The sequence below is a fragment of the Bacillus rossius genome, chromosome 3, assembly GCF_032445375.1.
Source record: "Bacillus rossius redtenbacheri isolate Brsri chromosome 3, Brsri_v3, whole genome shotgun sequence".
In the NCBI taxonomy this organism is placed as follows: domain Eukaryota; kingdom Metazoa; phylum Arthropoda; class Insecta; order Phasmatodea; family Bacillidae; genus Bacillus; species Bacillus rossius.
This window is the reverse complement of record NC_086332.1, coordinates 65098036-65121564: the sequence shown is the minus strand read 5'-3', so window position 1 is coordinate 65121564 and position 23529 is coordinate 65098036. Positions and strand designations below refer to the sequence as shown.

The 23529-nt window shown below is 38.5% G+C and overlaps 2 protein-coding genes across 3 annotated transcripts in view; one reads left to right on the top strand and one right to left on the bottom strand.

The window, feature by feature from the left end:
• Positions 1-23529, top strand: part of LOC134531306 (alkaline phosphatase-like) — a 98709-nt gene that overhangs the window by 6383 nt on the left and 68797 nt on the right. The window lies entirely within an intron of this gene.
• LOC134530820 (caspase-1-like) overlaps positions 1840-23529 on the bottom strand; it is a 41939-nt gene continuing 20249 nt past the window's right edge. The window contains exons 2-6 of one of the 2 annotated variants that reach the window (XM_063366064.1): positions 15363-15444; positions 8723-8985; positions 6540-6715; positions 5098-5233; positions 1840-3758 (exon numbers count right to left, since the gene is read on the bottom strand). In XM_063366064.1, coding sequence (XP_063222134.1) covers positions 3508-3758; positions 5098-5233; positions 6540-6715; positions 8723-8985; positions 15363-15430 — 894 coding nt within the window. In that variant the 5' untranslated portion in view covers positions 15431-15444 and the 3' untranslated portion in view covers positions 1840-3507. The remainder of the gene's footprint in view (positions 3759-5097; positions 5234-6539; positions 6716-8722; positions 8986-15362; positions 15445-23529) is intronic. The other variant, XM_063366065.1, reaches the window with a different exon arrangement.

Sequence of the window (23529 nt, the reverse complement as noted above, 5' to 3'; positions counted from 1 at the left end):
ATTTTTTCTGGAAGAATCGAATCACGAACGTCCCAGTTAACAGGTGTCACGAGGCAGTAGCCAAATGAGCAGGTAGTAATTTGCCCGAGTGCACGGAGGACAATGGAGTCTATCCTATAGGTGACTGAAATTGCGCATTCGTCCCTGTGTCCGCGCATCGCGGAGCGGCCGAACAGACGCCAGGTCATGGCCGCGTGGTCCCGTGCTGTCCTAAAGGACGATCGTGCAGGGCGACGTAGAGGTGATGCTCCGGACCGTGGCGCTTTGTTGCGCTAAAACCACTGACCTTAAACCGTTTAAACCGTGTTGAGGGAGGTAGGAAGGATTCGAAAGATACCATGTTTGTTCCAACAATTTTTATGTGATATTTTTTTTTTATTGTTTAGGATATGATAAGTTTTTTTTAAGTTAGAAATCATAGAGTAAGAGATTTAAAAAAAAGGGATTTTCTTATAATTATATTCCAACTCTCTTGTATTTTATGTTGATTCACAGATTTTATCCACAGGTAGAGTATCAGTGAAACTTATTTCCTCGCTGTAAAATATCACACAATTTATCATAATAATTAACACTTGTGTAACTTTTAACCATTGTGAGATAATATTGAGTAAATATGCGTATCTTTAGTAAATTTGTGTATCTTTAGTAAATATACAAAAGACTTAAAACGATAAAGATACAGGAAATGCCATAAAATAGTAGTAATGACAATAAAATGAGATAAGAAACTCGACACGTGGCCAGCAGCACCCGAGGCGGTCCCGAAGGGGCGCGATGTTCCCGTGACGGACCGGGCTCCTCACCGCTAGTTGGGTCGCAGCCCTACCGCGGTAACTGCTCCCAGCAGCTAGCCAGCAGAGCTTGTGTCAGGCTGATTCCGGCCGTATCCGTGCTCGCTAGCTGGGGCTGAGAGTCCTGTGAAATTTTGAACTAGTTATTTGAAAATAAACTCTATTTTGGATCTAGGAATGATCTGGAAGCTGCGCTTAAAGGGGTGGTGTCTTAAATTTTTCTTCTTCTATAAATTAATTTTTTTTTCTCTCATGATCTTAAATAAATTCGTAATTTTTTATTGGCTTATTATATGTGGTTATAAAAAGCTTATTTTTTTTTAATTTATTCTGTAGAAATTTAATGTTTCTGTGAGGCGTTTGTATGTGAAATTCATTGCAAAACAAATTATTTTTAAAATTATTAAATCAATACAAATTGAGTTTTCACGAAAACTTTAGGTACCTGAGAAATAAAATTTTTAATCTTATTTAGGAATGTTAGCATAAAAAGGAATAGCTTTACGGCACAACATACAAACAGATAATTCAAAGTTGTATCGAACAAGATTTCAATCTCTCAATTCATGCTTGGATTGCAATATAAATTGGCCCCTAATGTTGTCAAAAAGAATAAATAAAACTTATTGAGTGATAAAACCATTTATAAATTACCAACATTAGTCATATTATGGATTCAATTTAAATCAAAATTAAAGATGCAAAATCATTGAAAAAACGACTCTCTTAAACACTTGATGTGCTAGTATTGTCTGATTGATACTCCGTAACATATCAGATGGTGAATGAAACATAGAAATTTTACATAAGTAAAAATACATACTCTTTGTTCACGGGTAGAATTTTTATGGCAAATAACTACGATTGGTCACAGGTGGAGAGTATTAACCACAAAGAAAGATTTGAGCGGATTCCACGGAGAAAAGCTGACTTTTTTTATATTTTGTAATATAAATTTAAGTATTGTAATATATATTATACTAACCTAAAAACGGTTAATGGCATTTATTATAAAACTGTTATGCCTAAATAAAAAATTAAATCATATTTTTTAAACAATGTTTTATTGTAACATCATAATTAGTAGCTACTAGCCTATATAGGAACATGCGGCTAATCAATTATGTACAAAATTAATTATTTTACAGAAAATAACAATATCACAGTAGTCAATATTTTGCAAAACATGTTTAATGTTGAGGTGTTAGTACTCATTGCTGGTGACTGAAAGCCCTGGCAACGTTGCAGTGTGGATACCGAGGGTTTTGCTTAGCTTTGAATGCAAATATATACATTCACCCGTGGGACCTTCTAAAGCAAAAGAATCACTGAACCGTTTAGGTACTTATCAGGTGCTCATCAACTAAGAATATATTTGAAATAAAGAAAAATCGCTCTCTCTGACATGTTATTGCAAGGTCAAGGTTAGGTCAGAGCTTCACAACGAACCTCTTTATGTAAAATACTATCCATTAAGAACTTTCAATCCTGATTGCATAGTAATGATATTTACCTATAAATACAAAGTAATTTTCTAAATAATTCAATTAGTAATAAGGCTATTATTATGAGTATGAAAAAAAAGTTAAGAAAATAGCGCTCAAAATGTTTTAATACATTTGGGCAAATAAAAAATTATTTATACCTAATAATGGATTGCTCCATATAGTTAATAGTATTACATCGTGGAAATTGTTAAAAAGGTGTTCCTAAAACGATCGGATACTATGAAATCTATTTCTTTAAGCCCCCTGTATTTTTCAAAAGAGCCCATTACATTAAACAAATATTACGAATATCTGAAGTTATAGAGCGATAAATCTAAAAGCGTAGGTAAACATGAATTTTTCTCCCAGTTTCAACAGCAAACATAAATTTAGTCAGTTTTTGATCATAGGTAGCAAGAATATATCGCAGAGAAAAGACTTAAGTGCAGCTGGAGTAAACTGGCAAACGTGACAGTAAAAACCTTTTTGGCAATGCAAGGATGGACGTCCCTACCTGTGCCAGAAGCGACCCCATACCACTGGCCGTCCAGAAAAAGCTGAAATTAACCTTATGTTTTACGATCAGTTTGAGCACACCGTCTTTCTATAAATTATTTACGTGTCTGTACAGGAATTAATGACAGTCTCTCCCCTCGCTCATGCACAGCTTCACGCAGGGGTGGCTCCAGGGACGAGCAAGCCGTGGAAATTATTGGGTAAAGGAAAATTGAATTTGTATTTTCTTATAACTGAATTTGATGCTCAATGTATATTTTCAGTTTATGATTCCGTATTATAAAGAACAATACAAATATTTTATTGCCAAGTATTATGACGCGATTCTGCAGGAAATATGATGGTAAACATTCATAAAACTGACCTGAGGGTAATTTATCAGGAAGGAGTATCAAAATAGCCTAAAATAAATTTTCAAAACCACCGACGAAATTCAAGTTACAGGTTGGGTTATTAATGTTGTTTGAGAGAGCATATTTTCCCATTTTCCAGGGGAGGGCCTCCATAATAGTAAAATGCCCAGGGCCCCGCAAAGTCTATGGCCACTACTGGCTTCACGGATAATCTACAATTTCTCTTTCGGGAACAGCACTTTAAGTGTCTTTCTGTGTATTTAAGTTGTTATTTATATTATTAATGATATGCATGGCAAAAATGCGCAGAGAAGTGACGGGAAAGCAGTCCTCGGAAGTGCAGCGTGAGGACCGGGGTCAGCCAGCATGGCCCTTCTTGCTCGGGAAGTAGACGAGCCTGGTGAGGGTGGAGGTGATGGTGGGGACCTGCTTCTTGAGGTCCATCTCGTAGTTGAAGGGCACCGCGGACTGGTAGTCGACGGCCACGCGCCGGCACACGAACGTCAGCAGGGTCAGCAGATGGTGCGAGGCGCCGTTCACACGCAGCTCCTTGCACAGCGACTGGATGAACCACGACCCGTTCCTCGGGTTCCTCCACGAGTAGTAGCCTGTGGCGAAGACGGACGAGACTCGAGAAGATGTAGACGTTCATTGTCCGGGATGAACTAGCTCTGATTTTCGACGTAGAACCGCATTGTGGTGATAATGTGCACCGACCTTTCACTGGGCATTCCAGCAGGCATCTTCAGGGTTCAGAATAAACTGAGAGCCACCGTCATTTGTCATTACATCGTGAATCAAACAGTGCAGAGGAAGTAAAAGCCTTTTTAAGGGCTCTTGTGTTCACAACTTGTAATAATATTTATAAAGTTGAAAAAATTGGTCTCCTACCCTGTTGTCTTTGCTTGATTATTACGAGCCAGTAGCGAGATGGAAAAAATAGTTCGTATGCAAGGAAAATATAATTAATTCACATTATTTTCTCTGGAGTTAGTATATTTGCCATGGCTCTTCTTCAGGTAACCTCTCATATTGGCTCTAGTGCTAGCCAATCAGAGGATATCTCTCCTACCAAGACTTCTGTGTTGGCCAGTTATGTGTGACGTCTCATTGGCTGTTGTTGGCCAATCGGTGTTACAACCTGCGTGCTGCTTCTTTACAATTGCTTTCTGCTAGTGTTCCGTGGTTTATTTTATGCCTTTCCATTATTTAAGCCGATGTTTACTGATGTTTGTTAAATGTTTAAATGCTTCTATTTCTTCACGTCGGTGCATACTACCACTGTGACGCGAATCAACATCGAAAACCAAGCTAGTTTATCATAAATTCGCCGCAAAATCCTACATTCTACTTTATGTGTCTAATATCGGACATGCACAAAATAGGTCCCAAAGAAATGGAAGCCTTTTCATTTGTTTCAAATGTCGTCAATATGGTAACAATTGTCATTCACTTTCAGTGTTATGACTTCTGAATGTGTTTTTCACCCTTGAGTCTCGCTTGAATTTCTTTGTGTAGTAGGTACTGAATTATAAGCCTCTTTCAATAACGACCATAAGAAAATTGATTTATTAAAAATTAATTAGCTCTGTTTAATTTCTAAAAAGCAATGATTTGAAGGTTTCGACTTTTCTAAAGTAATGTAAATAATTTAATTATTTTAATTAAAAATGATTTATGAATTAAAATATTTCTTTTACATAATAATCAAACAAACCAAGGATTGATAGCTCAAAGAATTTGTATCTATATATTAAAACCTGTTTTGCTGCTACAACACAAATATATTACGAAAAAAGGAAAGGAGAGCTAAGTTTAGTAATAAAATACTACAGTGCAAAGGTGAATGCAGTAAAATTTTACTAAAATTTGTGAAGAATTTAATTCAAGCTGTAAATTCAGAGCGTGAAAAAATGTATATGTTTGCATTTGTTTCGTAAATGTTACCTTCTACCGTGGAATAAGCCACTAGGATGTCTGCCTGTATGGGTATTGTGTAGCTGGTCAAGCTGCCGTCAATGGAGTCGCGTTCCAGCGTCTGGGTCACACGCACACCGTCGTCCACTTTCTTGCCCCGGCATGCCTGCAACATCCCCGTGCTCCTCATGACTAGAGACCTGCAAAATTCGCAGATTCATTTCGTGATATGCTACAATTCAAATAATTATACCTTAGCGCTGCTTCTGCAATTGGTTAACTGTTAATCTGGAGTAATGAGGGCCAATTAGAGACCCTCGCTCAAAGAAGTGTCGAATCACAGACACTCGGTCGAGACGACTCACAAGTCAGCAGCCAATGAACAGGTGGCATTTGCCCGAGTGTGTAGAGTGTAGTAGAGTCTATCCTGGAGGTCATTGAATCCGCGAATTTTGCAGGTCTCTACTCATGACTTAACATTGGCGCAAGGTACATTTGTAAAGCTTAATGTATCCGTTGAACAAACTGCTTTATAAGTACAACCTTAATATTTGGCTTCACATTTAACTTAACATTTTTGATGTGCGGAATAGCAGCACGAAACAACAGGAAATTATAAATTAGTATAAACGGCTCCGATAAAAACCCGGCTTTGGACCTGAATTTTCGACCAGGAATATATTGTCAATTTTGTTTAAATTTACTAAACAGTTAAAACTATTAAGTTTCTGCACGTATTAGAAGTTATGCTTCGATGGCATTCCTAAAATATGAACCTGAAACATTTTTGCATGAACGACTGATATCAGTCTGTAAATACTTCCTAAAAAACCAACTTCACCATATTGAGCTGATTCGTCATCATTTTTAATTAATATTATGAATTATATTATAATGTTACTGAGAAATTAAAAAAAATATATTTTCCCAGTGGCGTGATTTCAACGACGTTCCTTGAGGGGGGGGGGGGAAGCACACGCTCTACCGCTATGCTATTCAGCCATTTTGGAATTTAGAAAGAATATGTATGATAATACTTGAGATTACTTTTTTTTTTACTGTGTCTACATATTTTAGCTAGCCAGATATATTCCAGGGTAGTTACGGTATTGGCTTTGTGCTGGCGGCAGTGGCGTAGCCAGGATTTGGGTATGGGAGGTGTTAAGAAGCGTGCCCACCCCCCCCCCCCCACCCCGTATTAAAGCGTGGGGTCCGGGGGTCCTCCCTCAGGAAAAATTTGGATTTTAAGGTGTAAAATAGTGCTATTTTAGCAGTTATCGGTACTTCAATTTAAATAAATTTTTAATATGAAATTTGTTTGAGTGATTAATAAGATATTAATTACTGATTTGGTGCTAAGGGGGGGGGGAAGGGTTCAACCCCTAACCCCCCCCCCCTGGCTACGCCCCTGGCTCGCGGTAATCCAGGTCTGGCGTGTCGCGCTCCGCGAGAGAGGCGTCGGCAGAACTCGCCTGCACGAAGAAGAGCTTGGGCTTGGCCGCCAGGCTGGGGCACTTGTCCGCCGTGAAGGGCTGCCACAGGTCCTTCACCGGGTACGCCCCGTCGCTGGCGAACAGCAGGTCCGGGTCGCCGTGGGTCATCGCCGCCACCACCAGGCAGTCGGCGTCGCTGTGGTCCAGGGCGGCCACTGCGACACAGGGGGGTCGTGGGTCGTGCGCAGGACAACCACGAGGTCCGAGCAGTGACACCGTAACATTACATGACGGAGGAATCAGTACAAAATGTGTAATGCAAAGTCTCTCGGGTGCTTTCAAAAAAAAACCATCACTGGTGAGTGCTTTCAAAAAGGTATCACCGAGATTTTCATACCTATACATTATTCTGAAAACATGCGTTTTCGCAATTTTCACTTTTATAAAAATAAAGTTTAAAAAGGAGACTCGTAAACAGGTCTACTAATCCGTTCTCAGCGTTTTCTTATTTCCTGGTCGTAAGCAGACACCACTCTGATATATCCAGCAGTTTTCAAACTGCGTGTTGTTTTCTTATGAAGTTGTGCACAATGTATGTGTGCCCAGGTAGGCGGGGCCCTTAATCCGGCATTATATGGTAAGGAAAATTCAGTAATTTGGCTCCAGTCTATGCGATCGCGTTTCATGTGTTGTTTCCTTGTGGATTCTGGCTGTTGACCTTGACCGCTAGGCTTGATTACTGCGCTGCCGCATTTTTAGTTATATCGGAATATATTGTTACTGTTAGTTTTAATTTAAATAATATTTTTCCTTTATTCATTTAATTTTTATACAATTTTTATTCCCGCTTAAATGTTCACAAATACGTTGTGAAAATCTTCAGAAAAAAAAAGATATTTAAAAGCTGCTCAAGATATTCGAGTGTTGTCTGTTTACGAAAAACACTTAATAATATGCCGTGGGAGGATGAGGATATCTGTGCCGTATGTCGTTTGTAAACTTTATTTTTAATAGCGTGGAAATAGCTAAAATGCGTGTTTTTAGAATAATTTTTAGACACGAAACACACGGTACAGGTTATTGAAAGCACTCAAAGGACATGCAATACACCGTTATTTTCATTTCTCCGCCATGTTTGTAATGGTCACCGTCCAAATTAAATTATTAAAGACTATTTTATGAACGACGAGAATACTTCGCGCCAGTTCACAGCCTCGCTCTTAGAGGCGATACTGTGCTAGAAGCACCAGCGAGCGTCGCACTTATTATCATGCCCCACTAACACAAATACACCCCCGTCCAGGTGGGCTCCTTAATAATAAATTAACTTTTGATAATCCGACAAAATCACTTAGTGTAAGCACTTATTGTAGTGATATAGTTGATTTCAAGTAAATGGAAAAATTTACAAACATCTGTAATTGTACATTAATATTTCTGTTCCATTTGCTAAAAAAAATATACGGTAGAATTTTAAGCATTGGGGAAGCATTAAGATATGATCTGATAGTCTATGGACAGATTTTTATAATACACCACAACAAACATTTAAGGCCCTAGCTGAGCTGAAATGTTAAGTTATAGAATTTTCATGTAATTTTTTTGGGGGGTAATTCCTATACTGGTTTCACTACGTAAGCAGTGGACAATATGCAATGTGTATGGCACACACTATCTGCATTTTGTAAATAAAATGCCATGCATACCTAAATACACAAACAAAAATTTTGTTTACCAGATTGGATCATGGTCAATCTCCTTAAGTTCGTTTCTTTTTTTTTCACTAAAAAAGAAATGCTGCAAACGTAACTTCTAGGACAACAATATAAAATTTATTTTTATAAAAATCTACAAAATCTAACTAAGATAAAAACAAAATTAAGTATTCCCAAAACCGTAGAAAAACACAGGGACAACCATTTGTTTTATTTACGAATTGTTTATTATAAATGCCTGTTGGGAATTAAGAAGAATATGTATTATGAAAACGTGAAATTACTTTTTTAGTGTGAATATTTTAGTTCACCAAATACATACCAGGGTAATTTCACTATCGTAAATTTTCATTTTGCACACTCATACGTTGGTGTGCGCCCTAATGCTTACGAAAGTAATCATATAAGTGTTTACGTTGCTACACGCAGGTCCGCCATCCCGTGTAAACCGTTCCTCGCCGTTTCCGCGAGAGTGCCGCTGCCAAATATGAGCGCACGGCGACCCACCTGCCCGCAGACAGGCCTTGACGCCGAGGCAGGACAGGTCCTGGCGCACGTCCACCTCGAAGCCCAGGCCCTCGAGGGCGCGCACCAGGTCCTGGCAGTCCTTGGCGGTGCCCTTCCTCTGCTCCATGCCGCCCACGCGCTCGTGGTTCAGGACGAGGGCGACGCCGCGGCGCGCGTGCGCCATGTGGTAGCGCTCGGCGTCCCTGCCGCAGCCGGGGTCGGGGGTCGCCGGGGCCGCTGCCTCCGCGTCGGCGTCCTCCCGCCTGCGGGACCACCCTCTCCCCTGCACCTACCACTCTCCTACCAGTCGTCCAGGGATCTCCGTGGATCTCCGGCTGGCTCCGGGAACTCGCGGTCAACGAGCTACCACTCAATAATAAAAAAAATAATAATAATAATAATATTTATAGTTATTGTTTTAGTTTTATCTTAAGCACTGCACGTCCATCCCTGAGTTGGGTGTTTGCATATTTCGTAACGAAATGCCTAGTTTGTAAGTCATTTATCTGTTTCTGTCTTAGTTTCTTAGTTTTTTTTAGGTGCTGACTGGCGGCGGAGTGAGTGGTCAGTGCAAACCACTCACCACCAGGGGCGCTTGCGTCCCTGGTCACTAAATCCAGTACTGGACAATTAGCAAAGCGGACCACGAGTCCAAGTGCCCAACCCCCCGCGCGGTAGACTCTTTTCTACTCTGTACTACACTCTTCATCCAGACCATCCCTCTTTCTGCTGTAAATTCCTACACTTAATGCATGCCGATTTGCATCCCGCATGAATGTGCCCAGGGTTTTCCCTGTGTCTGTGCAGGTTTTACCTGGGCCCAACCTATCTCTAGTTATTATAGTCTAGATTTAAGAGTGAGGGGAGTTGGTCATTGGCGCCAATCGTTGCCATGGCTGGCCAATCCCCTCCTAGCACATGATGCATGCGACCCTCTCCCTGCATGGCTAATCCCAGCATGACTAGGCGTATAGGCTTCGGCCTGAGACGCACCTAGGTTTCCTACCTAACCCGGACCCCTCCAAAATACACTTAGTTTTAGTTAGGTTAGGGAAAAAAAATTTAATCGGAACCACCCTCTCCCCTGCACCTCCTACCCACCTACAAGTCGTCCAGGGATCTTCGTGGATCTCCAGCTGGCTCCGGGAATTCGCGGTCAACGAGTTACTTTACTTTGAACGTGAATCCAAAAGGATATTCTTGGAATATCTATTAACAAACCACTCAAAAACCAGTTGAGTATACAGTAAGTACACTATTCTTTTGTCCACCTTTGTTAAGCACGAAACTTATCACTTGGAAGTCGAAATACGCCGCGGTTTCTAAGGAAATTCAGTTATTTCAAATTACTACTGAATTCTTCGTTGGAAAGTTCGTAAATTTACTGTAATTTCTAACAGTGTGCGAGAACTAAAAAATGTTTACGCTCAATAATTTATGTCATCTTATAAAGAACTATGGGCTCTTGAGAATATATAAAGAAATTTATAATTAAATAGTGATGTTTCCGATTTGATTTTCCAAAATTTCATCCCCTATTTAACCCCCTTAGGGGATGAATTTTCCAAAACCTTGTTTTGTTCTCACAATGTTAAATTAGGAACTTCTATGCAAAATTTCATACTTCTAGACACACCTGTTTAAGTCGTTCGTTACGTGTCAGTTGGTGTTAGAGTTGTATTAAGTAGATACTGACGATAGACAAGAATGAAAAGGGTTCTTTACAGAACTAATAGAAAACTGCGAGATATAAATTTTACTATAACAAATAAAATTATTACAGAAACAATTTAGTAGCATTATTTTTTATTCGAGCATTAGAACTGGGCCAAGCACCAGTACTTAAGGTAATTTTTTTTAATATATCAGTAAATTCCAGAATTTAAAAGATAGTTTTTTTTTTAATTTTTAATCATAGCAATATCTGGGATGTTTAGAGCAACAAAGACCCCGAAGACCGGGGACACAATAGCAATGGCTATGATGTCTCAGGACATGAAACAAAACGTTTGTAAATAAACTCACCATCAGTTAATTATCCACTCGTGAATGCTACATATATACGATTTACCTTCTTGGTCAGCCCCAGGTATTCGAGTGCCAATCCGAACTCAAGACCATGAATAAATTGCAACCATTTACTCAGAAAATTTGGCAAAAAATGTATATTTACATAATGTTGACAATATCTTAAACTTGAACTTAATAACGTATAACATATTAACTACCGTATTAATATAAATCATCTTTCCAGCAGCAACAGTAGGAAGTTAAAATAAAAACCATTGAAAACAATAAAAAGTAAACGATGCAGGAATAGGAATGTATTGAGATTCCTGTAGTCAAATAGTCGTTAAATTTTTTAGAAACAATTATTAAGAGACAATATCGAGCCACATATAACGTACATTTGAATTGTAAATATTCATCAGTACAAAAAATAAAAAAGATATTAATGACAAAATAAGTGACGATCAAAACGCACTGTGATTATTTCTTGCATACAGTGTATTTTCTCAAAAGAGGAATATATTGTAGGTCTAGGTAAAAAACATTTATCCAATATTTCTGTCATCTAACAGCATTTTTTTTTGTCCTCTGCGTTTTGATTTTTCTTTTTGTCACTTAAATTGTAATTTTTTTTTACATTTTGCAAGAAAAATCCTTGGAAACTCAGTTTCCAACAACTGAATTTCCAAGGACTATCCTTGTAAAAGTACAAAACAAATTTACGCTGAGATTTATTTAAGCATTTAAGGCCAAGTGTTCGACTATGATAGTCATTTGGTTGTTTTCTTCATTTGTACTTTAATGAGAAGAATTGACGAACTCAATGTGTATTTAAGCTGTAATACAACCACACACTGTAAAAATTGATTTGTTCTTTTACGAGGATAGTCCTTGGAAACTCAGTTGTTAACTATATCACTTGTAAAATTGCAAGATAGAGCCTTGTACTATTTGCAAATTTCACAAATATTTACCATGCAGTTTTATAATTTCAAAACTGTGTTTCTAAGGATTTTCCTTGTAAAAAGTACAAAAATTTTCTACAGTAAAGATAATTCGGTACCAGTGTTAATTTCTGCTTCTTTTACTAAAGGCTGTTTTCACCGTACGTATCTCTGATAGTTTCGAGGTTTGGGTATTGCGTTCATTTTATAGATTTAGTTTAATAGTGAAACAACCATCGTATAAAACTGTTGTCACACTCTGTTTTCTATTCTAAGCACTAGTATTTATATTCATGTTGTTGTGTTTAGAGTCTGTGTCTGAATTGTAGATATTTTCAATCAAGGGGGGGGGGGGGGAAGCATTTTGTTCTTCAATCGTACAAAGGATAATTACCTACTTTTGTATACTTTTAAGTCGCAATGTTTTTTAAAGTATTTAATTTTAACTAAACAAAATCAAAACAGTTATTGCGTTAGTGGTTTCACTCATAATGAGTCTGATTGTAATGATACGGGATTTCAAATACTGAAATTAAAAATTTTGTCTTTACTATCCCTTATGTTTCATACCATCCGTTGAATTTGGATATTTATTCTTTCTATACAGTTAATATTTGACTATTATGTGTGTTGATACGCGGCCAACATGAAGTTAAATATAATAAATATATTTTAAAAACATAAACATCATTAACTGTTGCCTCCCGTTCGCGTGTCTGCCATGCATTGTTTAGGTTTTGCGAGCATGGACCAAGTTTCAAAGAACCGGAAGTGGGGATACACACACACCTGTAATCAGGAAGCCGCGGGAGGTAATTTAATATTAATTATTAAGTGATTTTTTTATTAAACTTTTTATAATACATCAGTAATTACTACGTGTTTTGTGCTGTATGAACCGCTACGTAACTTTTATTTTGGTTTCTTGTTTATTGCGATTGTTACGTTAGGCGCTTGGGCGCCAAATATGAACCAATCCAAGAAAGGTATCGGTACGCCGGTGCCAGTACATAAACACTGCATCCCGTTTCTTCTGGGAGTTTCTCGTGCCTCCACGAAATGAAACTGCGGTATATTTAGGCGCCAATTTGGACTTTGTAAAGATAGATATTTTTAAATAGCAACTGCTTTTATTGTAGGCCTAGGGACGTGCAGTAACTTCTAGCCAAACATTCAATACAGAATAGGCTGGGCTGCGTTATAGGACTGTGACTATGTGAGAGCGACGCAACAATAGCTATAAGTAAGTCCCTACACCGGCCGTCCTACTTATGTTCCCTATGCTGGCAGCTGCTTCTACCATGGCGCACTGTAGGTAACAATTCCTTGTTACACCGTTTGAGGTCATAAACAATAGAAACACAACCATCTAATTTTCCCTAACGACAATAATTGTCTAATTGACATTTTTTAAACAAGCTAATGTTCGCCAACAGTGCAATTATCAGTCTAGTTTGGCCCAGTGGTCCTATGAATAGATTTCGTGCCTACCACTGTGTTTCTGCCAGCCGGAAAAATTTATAATATCAAAAACTAGAACCCTGAGAAACTACTGTAAAGTGAAGACTATAGTTTTGTGATGATACTGTTTTTGTGAGTGTGTCCGACTTAACTTCCAGTTTTTAATTTGCATTCGTCTGACACAGAATACTTGTCCTAGTTTTATTGGTGTTTTGTTTACAGTCTGAGTGAGCCTTGTTTACACTGTTTGCTGTCAACTATCCATTGTTATTGTTTCGTTAGTAATAGGTTTCGTTAGCTACGCTGATAAATTTGGTATTTGTTTATTTTTGAAAACCTATTATTCTGGAGCCATTGTAAGTATTACCTCACTCAGGTGTGTGAGTGCAAAAACAGATTAATAAATATATATAAATATAATAATATAACATATAGTGTTATGTTGTGTTTTGGTATCTCTGCAGTTAGCTCTATGCCAAAGTATAGCTCTGCGCCTAGCTCTATATAGATCAGCTGATCGGTTGCTCCACTGAAACGTCTGTACTCTTATAATAATACTCTTAGGTGTATAATGTCAGATGTTTCTAAAGAATAGATAGGACAATGCACATAAGAGAAAATTTGTAAAAGTTTCAGGACAAATAGTTAAACTGTTGAAACAAGGAGAATTGGGATATATTAACATACATAATACAGACAATAAAGTACAAACGTGATTTCTAGGTCGTATTTAATAAAATAATAAAAATTCAAATTAATAACTTGACATATGGCAACTAAACATGTGTTTTACCATGCTCAGGAATTAGGTTGCACACATGAATACATATACAAAAATCCGTTTTATCCCGTTTGTAAAGTTCGTTGTTTTCAGTTTAGGTGCGGCGAAAAATGAATAAATGATCGTTTATACTTTCAAAGTTCACTTCAATTAAGATGTACTGCAGCATAGTTCATTATATGTGCCGGCAAAACACCGTGAGATCCTATCCCGTTTAACCTCTGGGTATAGGAATTGGATTGTGTATTCACAGTAAAATTAATAAAAACACGTCTGTCTTTAGTATGTTGACGTAACTTCACGTATTAATCTAATATTTTACATTTGTAGGGAAACAGATATGACGATTTTTGTTCGTAGACACGGTCTTTGCGATGGAGGAAATTGAGTCAGATATTACTCACGTATTTTCACTCCTAAGATCGCATCAGTTCTGATGCGCCCTATAATAATTACATATAATTAATGTAAACGTCGTTTGGAAACATCCTTTTTCTTGGATGGCCTAAATAGCTTCGTCGAAAATCGGATTATCAAGGTATCCAAACACCGGCGATTTTGACTGTGACGCCACAATTTTATAACTCTCCATTCTTAATTTTAGTTCCAAACTCTTAATTATTGCAACTCAGCCTCCCATTGGCCGGAACGAAAACACCGTTAACGTAAATTAACACTTTATAATAAAATCCGACTTCACCCAAAACGCCTTAAAGTGCCGAAACGTCACAAGTTTAAAATTTTATTTTCCAACAATAAGCACTCTTTTATATAAAATCTGTCAAAAGCTTAAATCACCGACAAAACCAATAAGGCCCTAGAGGGGTCTAGTCAAATGCTGCTTAATTGTCAGCTTGAATTATGTCAAAGATTCCGACACACGTAGACACGTTCAATTACACAAAATAAATCGTTCAAACGGAAAAATATAAACAAACAACGATAAATATAATAAAATGTTAGTAAATAAATAGTTTGTTTACTTTCTGTGCGTGAAATAGTCATAAATGTAACAGATAAAAATCTATTTAAAAATATCAGTATTGTGTTCATTGTAGATAAACATCCCTCTCTCTCTCTCTCTCTCTAAAGGTTTCGTCTCAAGCTATAGGAAAGAGTTTGTGTTGTTTTTGTTGATTATTATTGCTATTGCAATACTTTTGTTTTACGTGGCTGAAGTAGGTTGACTGCTGGATCATAATTCAGTACGCTGCCAATACCACAACACAAACAACAGTATACACAATACTACCACGTTTGTATTATGTAACACATAACCCACACTACAGTAAAATATATAATTGTGTGGTAGGTTGCATACGCAACCATATATAACACAACAACACGCTACTACTACCAACTCCACACGAACACTACACACATATAATTTGTATACTTACTTGAAGCATTATATAATTAAAAAGACCATATCACAAACACTTACCTAAATGAGTTAGTGAAACCGCTGGTATCTGTACTAGATACATATCTAGGCGTACTGTTGACATCCATTTTCGTCAGGAAGCCTTGAAAAAATATATATATTTCAAAATTCGTCATGATGTAATAGTTACACTAGAATAAAACATAAAAATAAAAATATAAAACCGTTTAAAAACCATAGAAACCTAATGTAGTAAACTACATGTCATTGACGTGTTAAAATGAATTGGTGAGTTGATACTCTTAGCTTGTCATGATGCTGTCAATTTATGAATGTCCTCATGATTTAATCATTGTCCTTGGGTGTTGTTTGAAGTATTTTAAACATTTTCCTTCTTAATAAAACAGCTGGGAGTGACTATTGGACTAAGTGAGTGAACGATCTTACGGTAGCCCGGTGTTGGCTGTGGGCAAGGCGGAACTACGTCACTGAGCAGATATCCTGAACTCGTGAGCAGTCTCCAACCCTCCAGTCCCCACTACCTGAATCTAAAAGACAGTCACTGAGTTTGGGCGTTGTCAGTTTGTTTCATGCATCTTTTTTTGTTAGAAATCATATTTATTTTGCCTTAAACGAATATTTTAGCTATGATGGAAAATATTTAAAATTCAATTGTGTTGGTAAGCAAGCCGTTCACTGTCGGGTTCAGAACTGTTCCACTCCGCAGATGCCTCGCGCGGTCCCGAAGCCATGCCTAGTCCCTCGGCACTTCTTCTGTGCACCTGGAGGCTCTTCTACCGCCAGTCCCAGGACAGTAACATGTTATTTTATATTTACTTTTTGAAGGGCTGAACTTCCAGAAAAAATATATATAAGCATACATTTCGCATAATTAGCTGAAAAAGTTGAATTTTTTTACGTTTTTGTGCGGAATGAGAATGAAATGGAATATAAAACTGAAACTTGTTAGGTTTTAAAGTCAATTTCACTGGCTGCAATCATAACAATTATTTAATTTTACCTGGCCTTTTTAATTCACCAGAATTTTTATGATTTTAAAATACTTAATAAAATGAAATAAGTTCTTCTGAAGGAATTCAAAACCTTACCACGCTGTATACTCCAGCATTGCCTTTAAAACCTTAGAATTTTCAGGTTTTTTTATTCCGTTTGGTTCTCCTTATGCGTAATGCACGAAAATTAAAAAAATAAATAAAAATTATCTTTGTCAGCTAATTATGCAAAAGGTTTGCACTACATGTATTATTTTTTTTTAAAGTTCGGCATCTTCAAAAGACTACAAGTCTAGCTGTGTAAAACTTAAAAAATTAAATCATGACCTGGAACCGGACACACGCCCTTTACCACTAAACGTTGAAATTTACTGTGGCTAGGTGTTGATGGTTTTCGTAAAATAAGAAGATGCTAGGGGCTGCTAAGTAACATACTGGATGTATTCCTCCTGCCAAGAGATCCACGGCCATGACACGGATCAATGGGAGCTCGGACATCGGACGACCGCGCGTCGTACATACCCGCCGGAGAAAGCACGACCTTGTTCCGCGCCGCCGAGGATCGGCTTGATGACAGGTCGCGACTCGCTCTAGGCCCTGGCGTGCTACAGTCCGTCCCACGCTTGGATTGCAGTACGGGAAACATTCCAACCACTGTTGCCAGATCGATACTAACCAGCTTGTTCACGTTACTTTTTATTTATATCTAATATATCATCTTTAATTGTAAAAAAGATTTTGGTTTTTCTTTAATTTTATAGCAGGAAAATTTTTTTTAAGGCTATAAATTAGTGTCTATTGACAGAACAGGTAGTCATTCTAAAAAAAATACCAATTATTATTCCAAAGAAAAAAAACATTTGAAGGAGTCCGTCACTATTAATAACAAGGCATTCGATGCAATTATACACTATGGTCAGAAGTGTAAGTATATATATATATATATATATATATATATATATATATATATATATATATATTTGTCCAAAAATAGTTGAAAATTAAATGGCTTCTTCCAATTACCACTGCTTTCGATGAAATAAAAAGTAAAATGTTTTTCCTAAGTTCTCATTGCAAATTATACTTTAAAAAATACAATTGTTTAGATAATACAAAAAAAAATTGATTACATTACAAAGTTGTGCTTGAATAATTTGTGCTCAACAGAGCAACAAAGCGACAGAGCGCTTCGAAACAAGAACAGCGCAAATGGCAGAAATCTTGTATGGGAAGACAGAGTAAATGCCCATTTAAGTGCACACTGCAGTCTAAGGATGAGGCGCGCTATAGGGCGAATAACTGCTTCGCCGTCCCGTCGGCTAAGGCGTCCTCGCGTACAGCAACACAACAACCAAGTGCGTATCCCTGGGAGGGGGAGGCTAAAGTAGGGGCCTACACAGGCGGATATGTAAGGGACATCCCTCTCTCTCAAAATCTTGATTTATTGTTACGATCGCGCTTGGCTGCAGTGCTTGGCGTCGCCGCGCTCGTTCGGCCTGTCTGCGCCCCCTTCCACCCGCATCCTCTCCCTGGTATCTCGTGTCATACTATCTCGCGACATCCTGACCTTCGCAGAGCGCACCTGCCTCAGATCGAGTTACTTAAAAGAGGCCGTACTGCGGCATAAAAGGACTCAGACATGTTTATCGGCGCGTTTTGTGAGAACCCAATGCTTGTTGCATTTATCGGCGTTCTTAGAGCAGCCGCCGCGCCCTTCGACAGGACTCACGACGCGTTTCTGTACATTTCGACGGCGAAGGTCGCGCGATATCTCGGAGACATGCCCGATTGTTCTGGACGGGAACCCAAGGGCTATTTAAGGAGGTGGGGCCGACCTTCGAGTCAGTCTGAGCAGAGAGTTCAGAGTGAAGTCGGGAGCTTTCCCGCGGTGGAGTTTCCGGGTGATAGAGTGGCGAAGTCCCTGGACGAAGGTTCCAGGGCGAAGAGTTCAGTTCCGGGCGATAGTGTCGCGGGTGCGGCGAAGTTTCGAGCGAGGCGTCGAGTGGGATCTCGGCGAAGGGGAAGTGTGACGGCGGCGGCAGAGTGCGGCGACAGAGTCCTGCGACGGAGGACCACGAGGGGTGCTGCGGCGAGAGTTGCACCAGAGGTGCGGCCCAGCGAGGTGTGTGGAACGAGTGACTGAGGAATAGACCTTTCTTTAAGTGTAATTAATTATTTGCCATTTTAGAAGATTTTTGTAAGTGACATGAGTAGTGGCAATAAATAAAACTGTGTTTGATAAAAATCTTTAATTGGGCTATCCTTTACGAACCCGCAGTAAATCGTAAAATTTTGGTGTCAGAAGTGGGATAGCCCTAATTAACAGATTTAGGATTCAGTTTTATTAGAATAAAGTTAAGAAATAGGATTTAGTTTTTCGAGATTAAAGTTAGCATTTGGAACTTTAGTGAATTGGGAATTTTCTAGAGCTAGTTTTAGTATACTGTAGTCAGCGTTAGTTTTGAATGTAATAGAGTTATTGTTAGTTTAATTAGAAGCTTCGGCTAGGTCATTTAAAAATTAAGAACAGTATTAGGAAAAATAATTATTTAGTTTGTTTAAGTAGTAAATGCTTGAGAGAGATGGCTGGTGAAGGGTTTACTGTCGAGCAATACAGGGAGATAAGGGTTGCCCTGGAAGAAATTATGAATGACATGAGGGCAATGAATACTGGTATGAAGAACTTTGCAGAAGAAATGAAGAAGGGTCAGGAAGAAATGTTAGCCAGTATGAAGAAGAGTCAGGAAGAAATGTTAGCCAGTACGAAGAAGGGTCAGGAAGAAATATTAGCCAGTATAAATAAGGGTCAGGAAAAAATGTTAGTTAGTATGAAGAACTTTAAGGAAGAAATGGTATCTAGTACGAAGAACTTTAAGGAAGAAATGGTTACCAGTATAAAGACATTTATGGAAGAAATGAAGAGTGAAAGGGAGGATAGTAAGAACCACCATGAAGGAAAAAAGAGTGAGTCGAATAATAGTGTAGAGGAATTGAAGAAGGGACAGGATGAAATGAATAATGGCCAGGAAGAAATGAAGAATGAAATGAAGACCGAAGTGAAGATAAGCCAAGAGAAGAATAGCCAAGAGAAAAACAGCCAAGAGCAAAATAGTGAAGAGAATAACAGCAATTAAAAGACCGGCGAAGAGAAAACCAGCCAAGAGAAGACCAGCCAAGAGGAGACCAGCCAAGAGGAGACCAGCCAAGAGGAGACCAGCCAAGAGGAGAACAGCGAAGAGAACAGCGAAGAGAAAAACAGTCATGAGGAAATTAGCCAAGGAGAAGTGACAGCCAGGACATGAAGATAAAAGAATAGCTGAAGAAAAGCACAGGCGTAGTGAAGATGGGTTACAAAGTGAGGAATATTGAACAAGAAGAAATGAAGATAAACCAAAGAGAGAGTGTAAAATGTAAGAAGAGATGAACATGAGTCAAGAAGACACGAAGAAAGACCAAGAAGAGACGCAGGAAGACCAAGAAGAGATGAAGAAAGACCAAGAACAAGGGAAGGAATACCGAGAAGATATAATGAGAACACAAGGAGTCATGAAGAGGTTACAACGAGAAACTGAGTGCAGTCCAGATGATATTCAGAAAAATGAAGAAGGAATGAGCAAACAGGAAGAGACGAAGAAGAGCGGGAAAGAAATTCTGTGTGAACAAGTAGCTGCGAGAGAAGGAATAAAAAGGAAAAGGGAAGAAACAATTAAAACCGTTGGAAGGCAATAAGCAATGCACTCAAGAGTATCGGGTCCGTCCAAGGCATCGGTCAGCCCATCTCGGGCAGCTAGCTGAAAGACATGGGGCATCTGCGATGCAGAAGTGTCACCGGGTGACGAGAGAAGCTACATCTACTGCAAGAGAGGGTTATGTGGTGAGACTGTACAGCCCGCGATGGAGGAAAGGCAGGAGGCCTAAACTTTGAGTAGCATGGGGACCTCCAGGAGGAGATGCGTTACCTGTTCGTGACGAACAGGTTTAAGGAGGGGGCAATGTTACGATCGCGCTTGGCTGCAGTGCTTGGCGTCGCCGCGCTCGTTCGGCCTGTCTGCGCCCCCTTCCACCCGCATCCTCTCCCTGGTATCTCGTGTCATACTATCTCAAGACATCCTGACCTTCGCAGCGCGCACCTGCCTCAGATCGAGTTACTTAAAAGAGGCCGCACTGCAGCATAAAAGGACTCAGACATGTTTATCGGCGCATTTTGTGGGAACCCAATGCTTGTTGCGTTTATCGGCGTTCTTAGAGCAGCCGCTGCGCCCTTCGACAGGATCACGACGCGTTTCTGGACATTTCGACGGCGAAGGTCACGCGATATCTCGGAGACATGCCCGATTGTTCTGGACGGGAACCCAAGGGCTATATAAGGAGGTGGGGCCGACCTTCGAGTCAGTCTGAGCAGAGAGTTCAGAGTGAAGTCGGGAGCTTTCCCGCGGCGGAGTTTCCGGGTGATAGAGTGGCGAAGTCCCTGGACGAAGGTTCCAGGGCGAAGAGTTCAGTTCCGGGCGATAGTGTCGCGGGCGCGGCGAAGTTTCGAGCGAGGCGTCGAGTGGGATCTCGGCGAAGGTGAAGTGTGACGGCGGCGGCAGAGTGCGGCGACAGAGTCCTGCGATGGAGGACCACAAGGAGTGCTGCGGCGAGAGTTGCGCCAGAGGTGTGGCTCAGCGAGGTGTGTGGAACGAGTGACAGGAATAGACCTTTCTTTAAGTGTAATTAATTATTTGCCATTTTAGAAGATTTTAAGTGACATGAGTAGTGGCAATAAATAAAACTGTGTTTGATAAAAATCTTTAATTGGGCTATCCTTTACGAACCCGCAGTAAATTGTAACAATATATATAGCATTGCCGCAACAAATGGAAATAATTTGAAAGCAAACAGCGGGCAAAGTGGTTCTATATCTCTCCCCTTCAACCCACCTTCACACGAAATGAAACTCTGCGTACGCTCCTGGGCAAGGGGAAGGGGCAGAAACACATTCCTTTCATTTCCCATGTAAAGAAATATTGAAAGCCAAACTCTAAAATTATAATAAAAACTAATAAAAAGGTAGGTTGTTGGTATTTAATAGAGACGGGAAAAATTTGCGGATTCATTTCGCGATAGGCTAAATTCCTTTAAGCTGCTTTTTATATTGGCTCACTGTTCATCTGACTGATGGCCAATGAGTAACTCTCAACCAAAGAAGTATCGAATCACAGGCGAACCATTTGAGACATACACAAGTCAGCAGCCAATGAACTGGCGCTATCCGCCCGCGTATACACAGGGCTGTGTAGTCTTTCCTGAAGGTCATCGAAACCGTGAATTTTTTTTCAGTCCTTAGTATTAAAATCTCTGTAAGTAACTAAATATAAAATAGAGACATATCAGCATATAGGCCTAGTCGTATGAGTAGTCATGAGATCATCCTCCCCATTGAAAAAGGTTGAACTCCAAAAAATACCCCTCCTCCCTGACGTTTTGAGCTGGATACGTCCTTGAAAGTAGACACAACAGGGTATCTGCCACTGTCTGCCACGGCCTCTCGCAAGTAACTATATAATCTGTATCTCTCAACTTGTTTCCAGTTTGACGGTTTTCAGATTAGTGCGAGCGGTGCCCATTTCCCTCAACTCTCGCTTGCCAAGCATCACGTGATGTGTGCTCATGAGCATTGGCAAGCTCATGAATTTGTTTGTTCAAACACTGTTGACACACCGACGGTAGCAGGATTCGTAGACAACTGGTACTACTTCTGAGAAAGTTCGGATTTTAAAAAATGTTACATTACACAGACACTGGCAAGCATTTGTCAGGAGTGATTTAGAGAAACTGTGAAAAATAATTTAAAAATGGGTGCTTGTATTTATGTACGCGCGTTATAAGTTAGACATACTTGGCTTATTAAAAACCTTTCTTAAATTTGCGTGAATGAATTAATATACGTAAAATAATAAAAGGACTGGAGTGATTTAAATACGGTTGGTAAATTATAAATTCAATAACATTTTTAAAAAATTAAAGAAATTCTTATTATTAAATATTAATATAAACGCATTCATCAAATTTAATTTAGTAAAATAATCGTAATGATTTAAAAAATTAAAATAATAAATATTTTAAATTTGTATTCTGATTTATTAATATTATATATTTATTAAATAATAATGTAATAATTTAAAATTAAAATAAATTATACATACGAAAAAATAATCACACTCATACAAATACACTTAAAAATAGACTTTAAAAAGTTTATAAACTCAATTTTATCACATATATTCAAAATAAATAAATTTATTACTAATCTTTAAAATATAAGATTTAAAAGCACAAATATAATTTTTATTTGTGTGTAGCCTTGTTTATCATCATCTGAAAATTGCGTTCATGGAGCGCTCACTTCATAAAAACTTATCCACATTATTTTTTTTATAACGCACCTAAATAAGTATGCCTTCAAAAACATAATTTTTTTGACTTACTGATATTTGAACTTGATTACACTGTAAAGCAATTTAGTGTCTTACCTGTGCATTTCCAGCACTTTCATCGACAAAAAAGAAGTTTGATTTAACGGACCGTGTAAGTGGAGCGAATAAAACAATATAATGTGTGTCATTTCAACCAAAATCATGGCTCTATTACAAGACTGCAAGTTAGCAACAAAAAAATATTAATTCTGAAGGAGAACCACTTTTCACGGTGAAATAATTAAAAAAGATTTTTATTAATTTCCTAGCATTTTTTACAATCATTCTCTAAGAGGGTATTGTGCTACTTAGGGTGCGTAGTTGTAGATAAGGTTAGTTTAGCTACATTGAAAGTTCTGAAAAATGGCTTTGAAAATGGTCAGAAGGTACCCATATAAAATTTAGCTAAGTTAAAAAAAATTATATTATATATTGTTTTAATTTAACTAAAAAACAGTTAACACAGTTTGAAATTGTATTTAATAAAGGTAACCTTTCCTAACTTAACATTCACATAATTTTAAAGTATTTTTAATGTATATAACCTAGTCGGGTCAACCATTCACGCTATTATAAGGTAGGCCTATTCTAAATGTAGCTAACCTAACCAACACTTTTCACGATTATTCGCTATTATTAATGTAACTAACCTAACATAACCACCCTACAATTTGGTAAATTACTGGCGAATTATTTGAAGTATTTCAACGCTTTCTTAGATAATGATTGGAAAAAGTGTCAGGAAGTAAAAAAAAATAA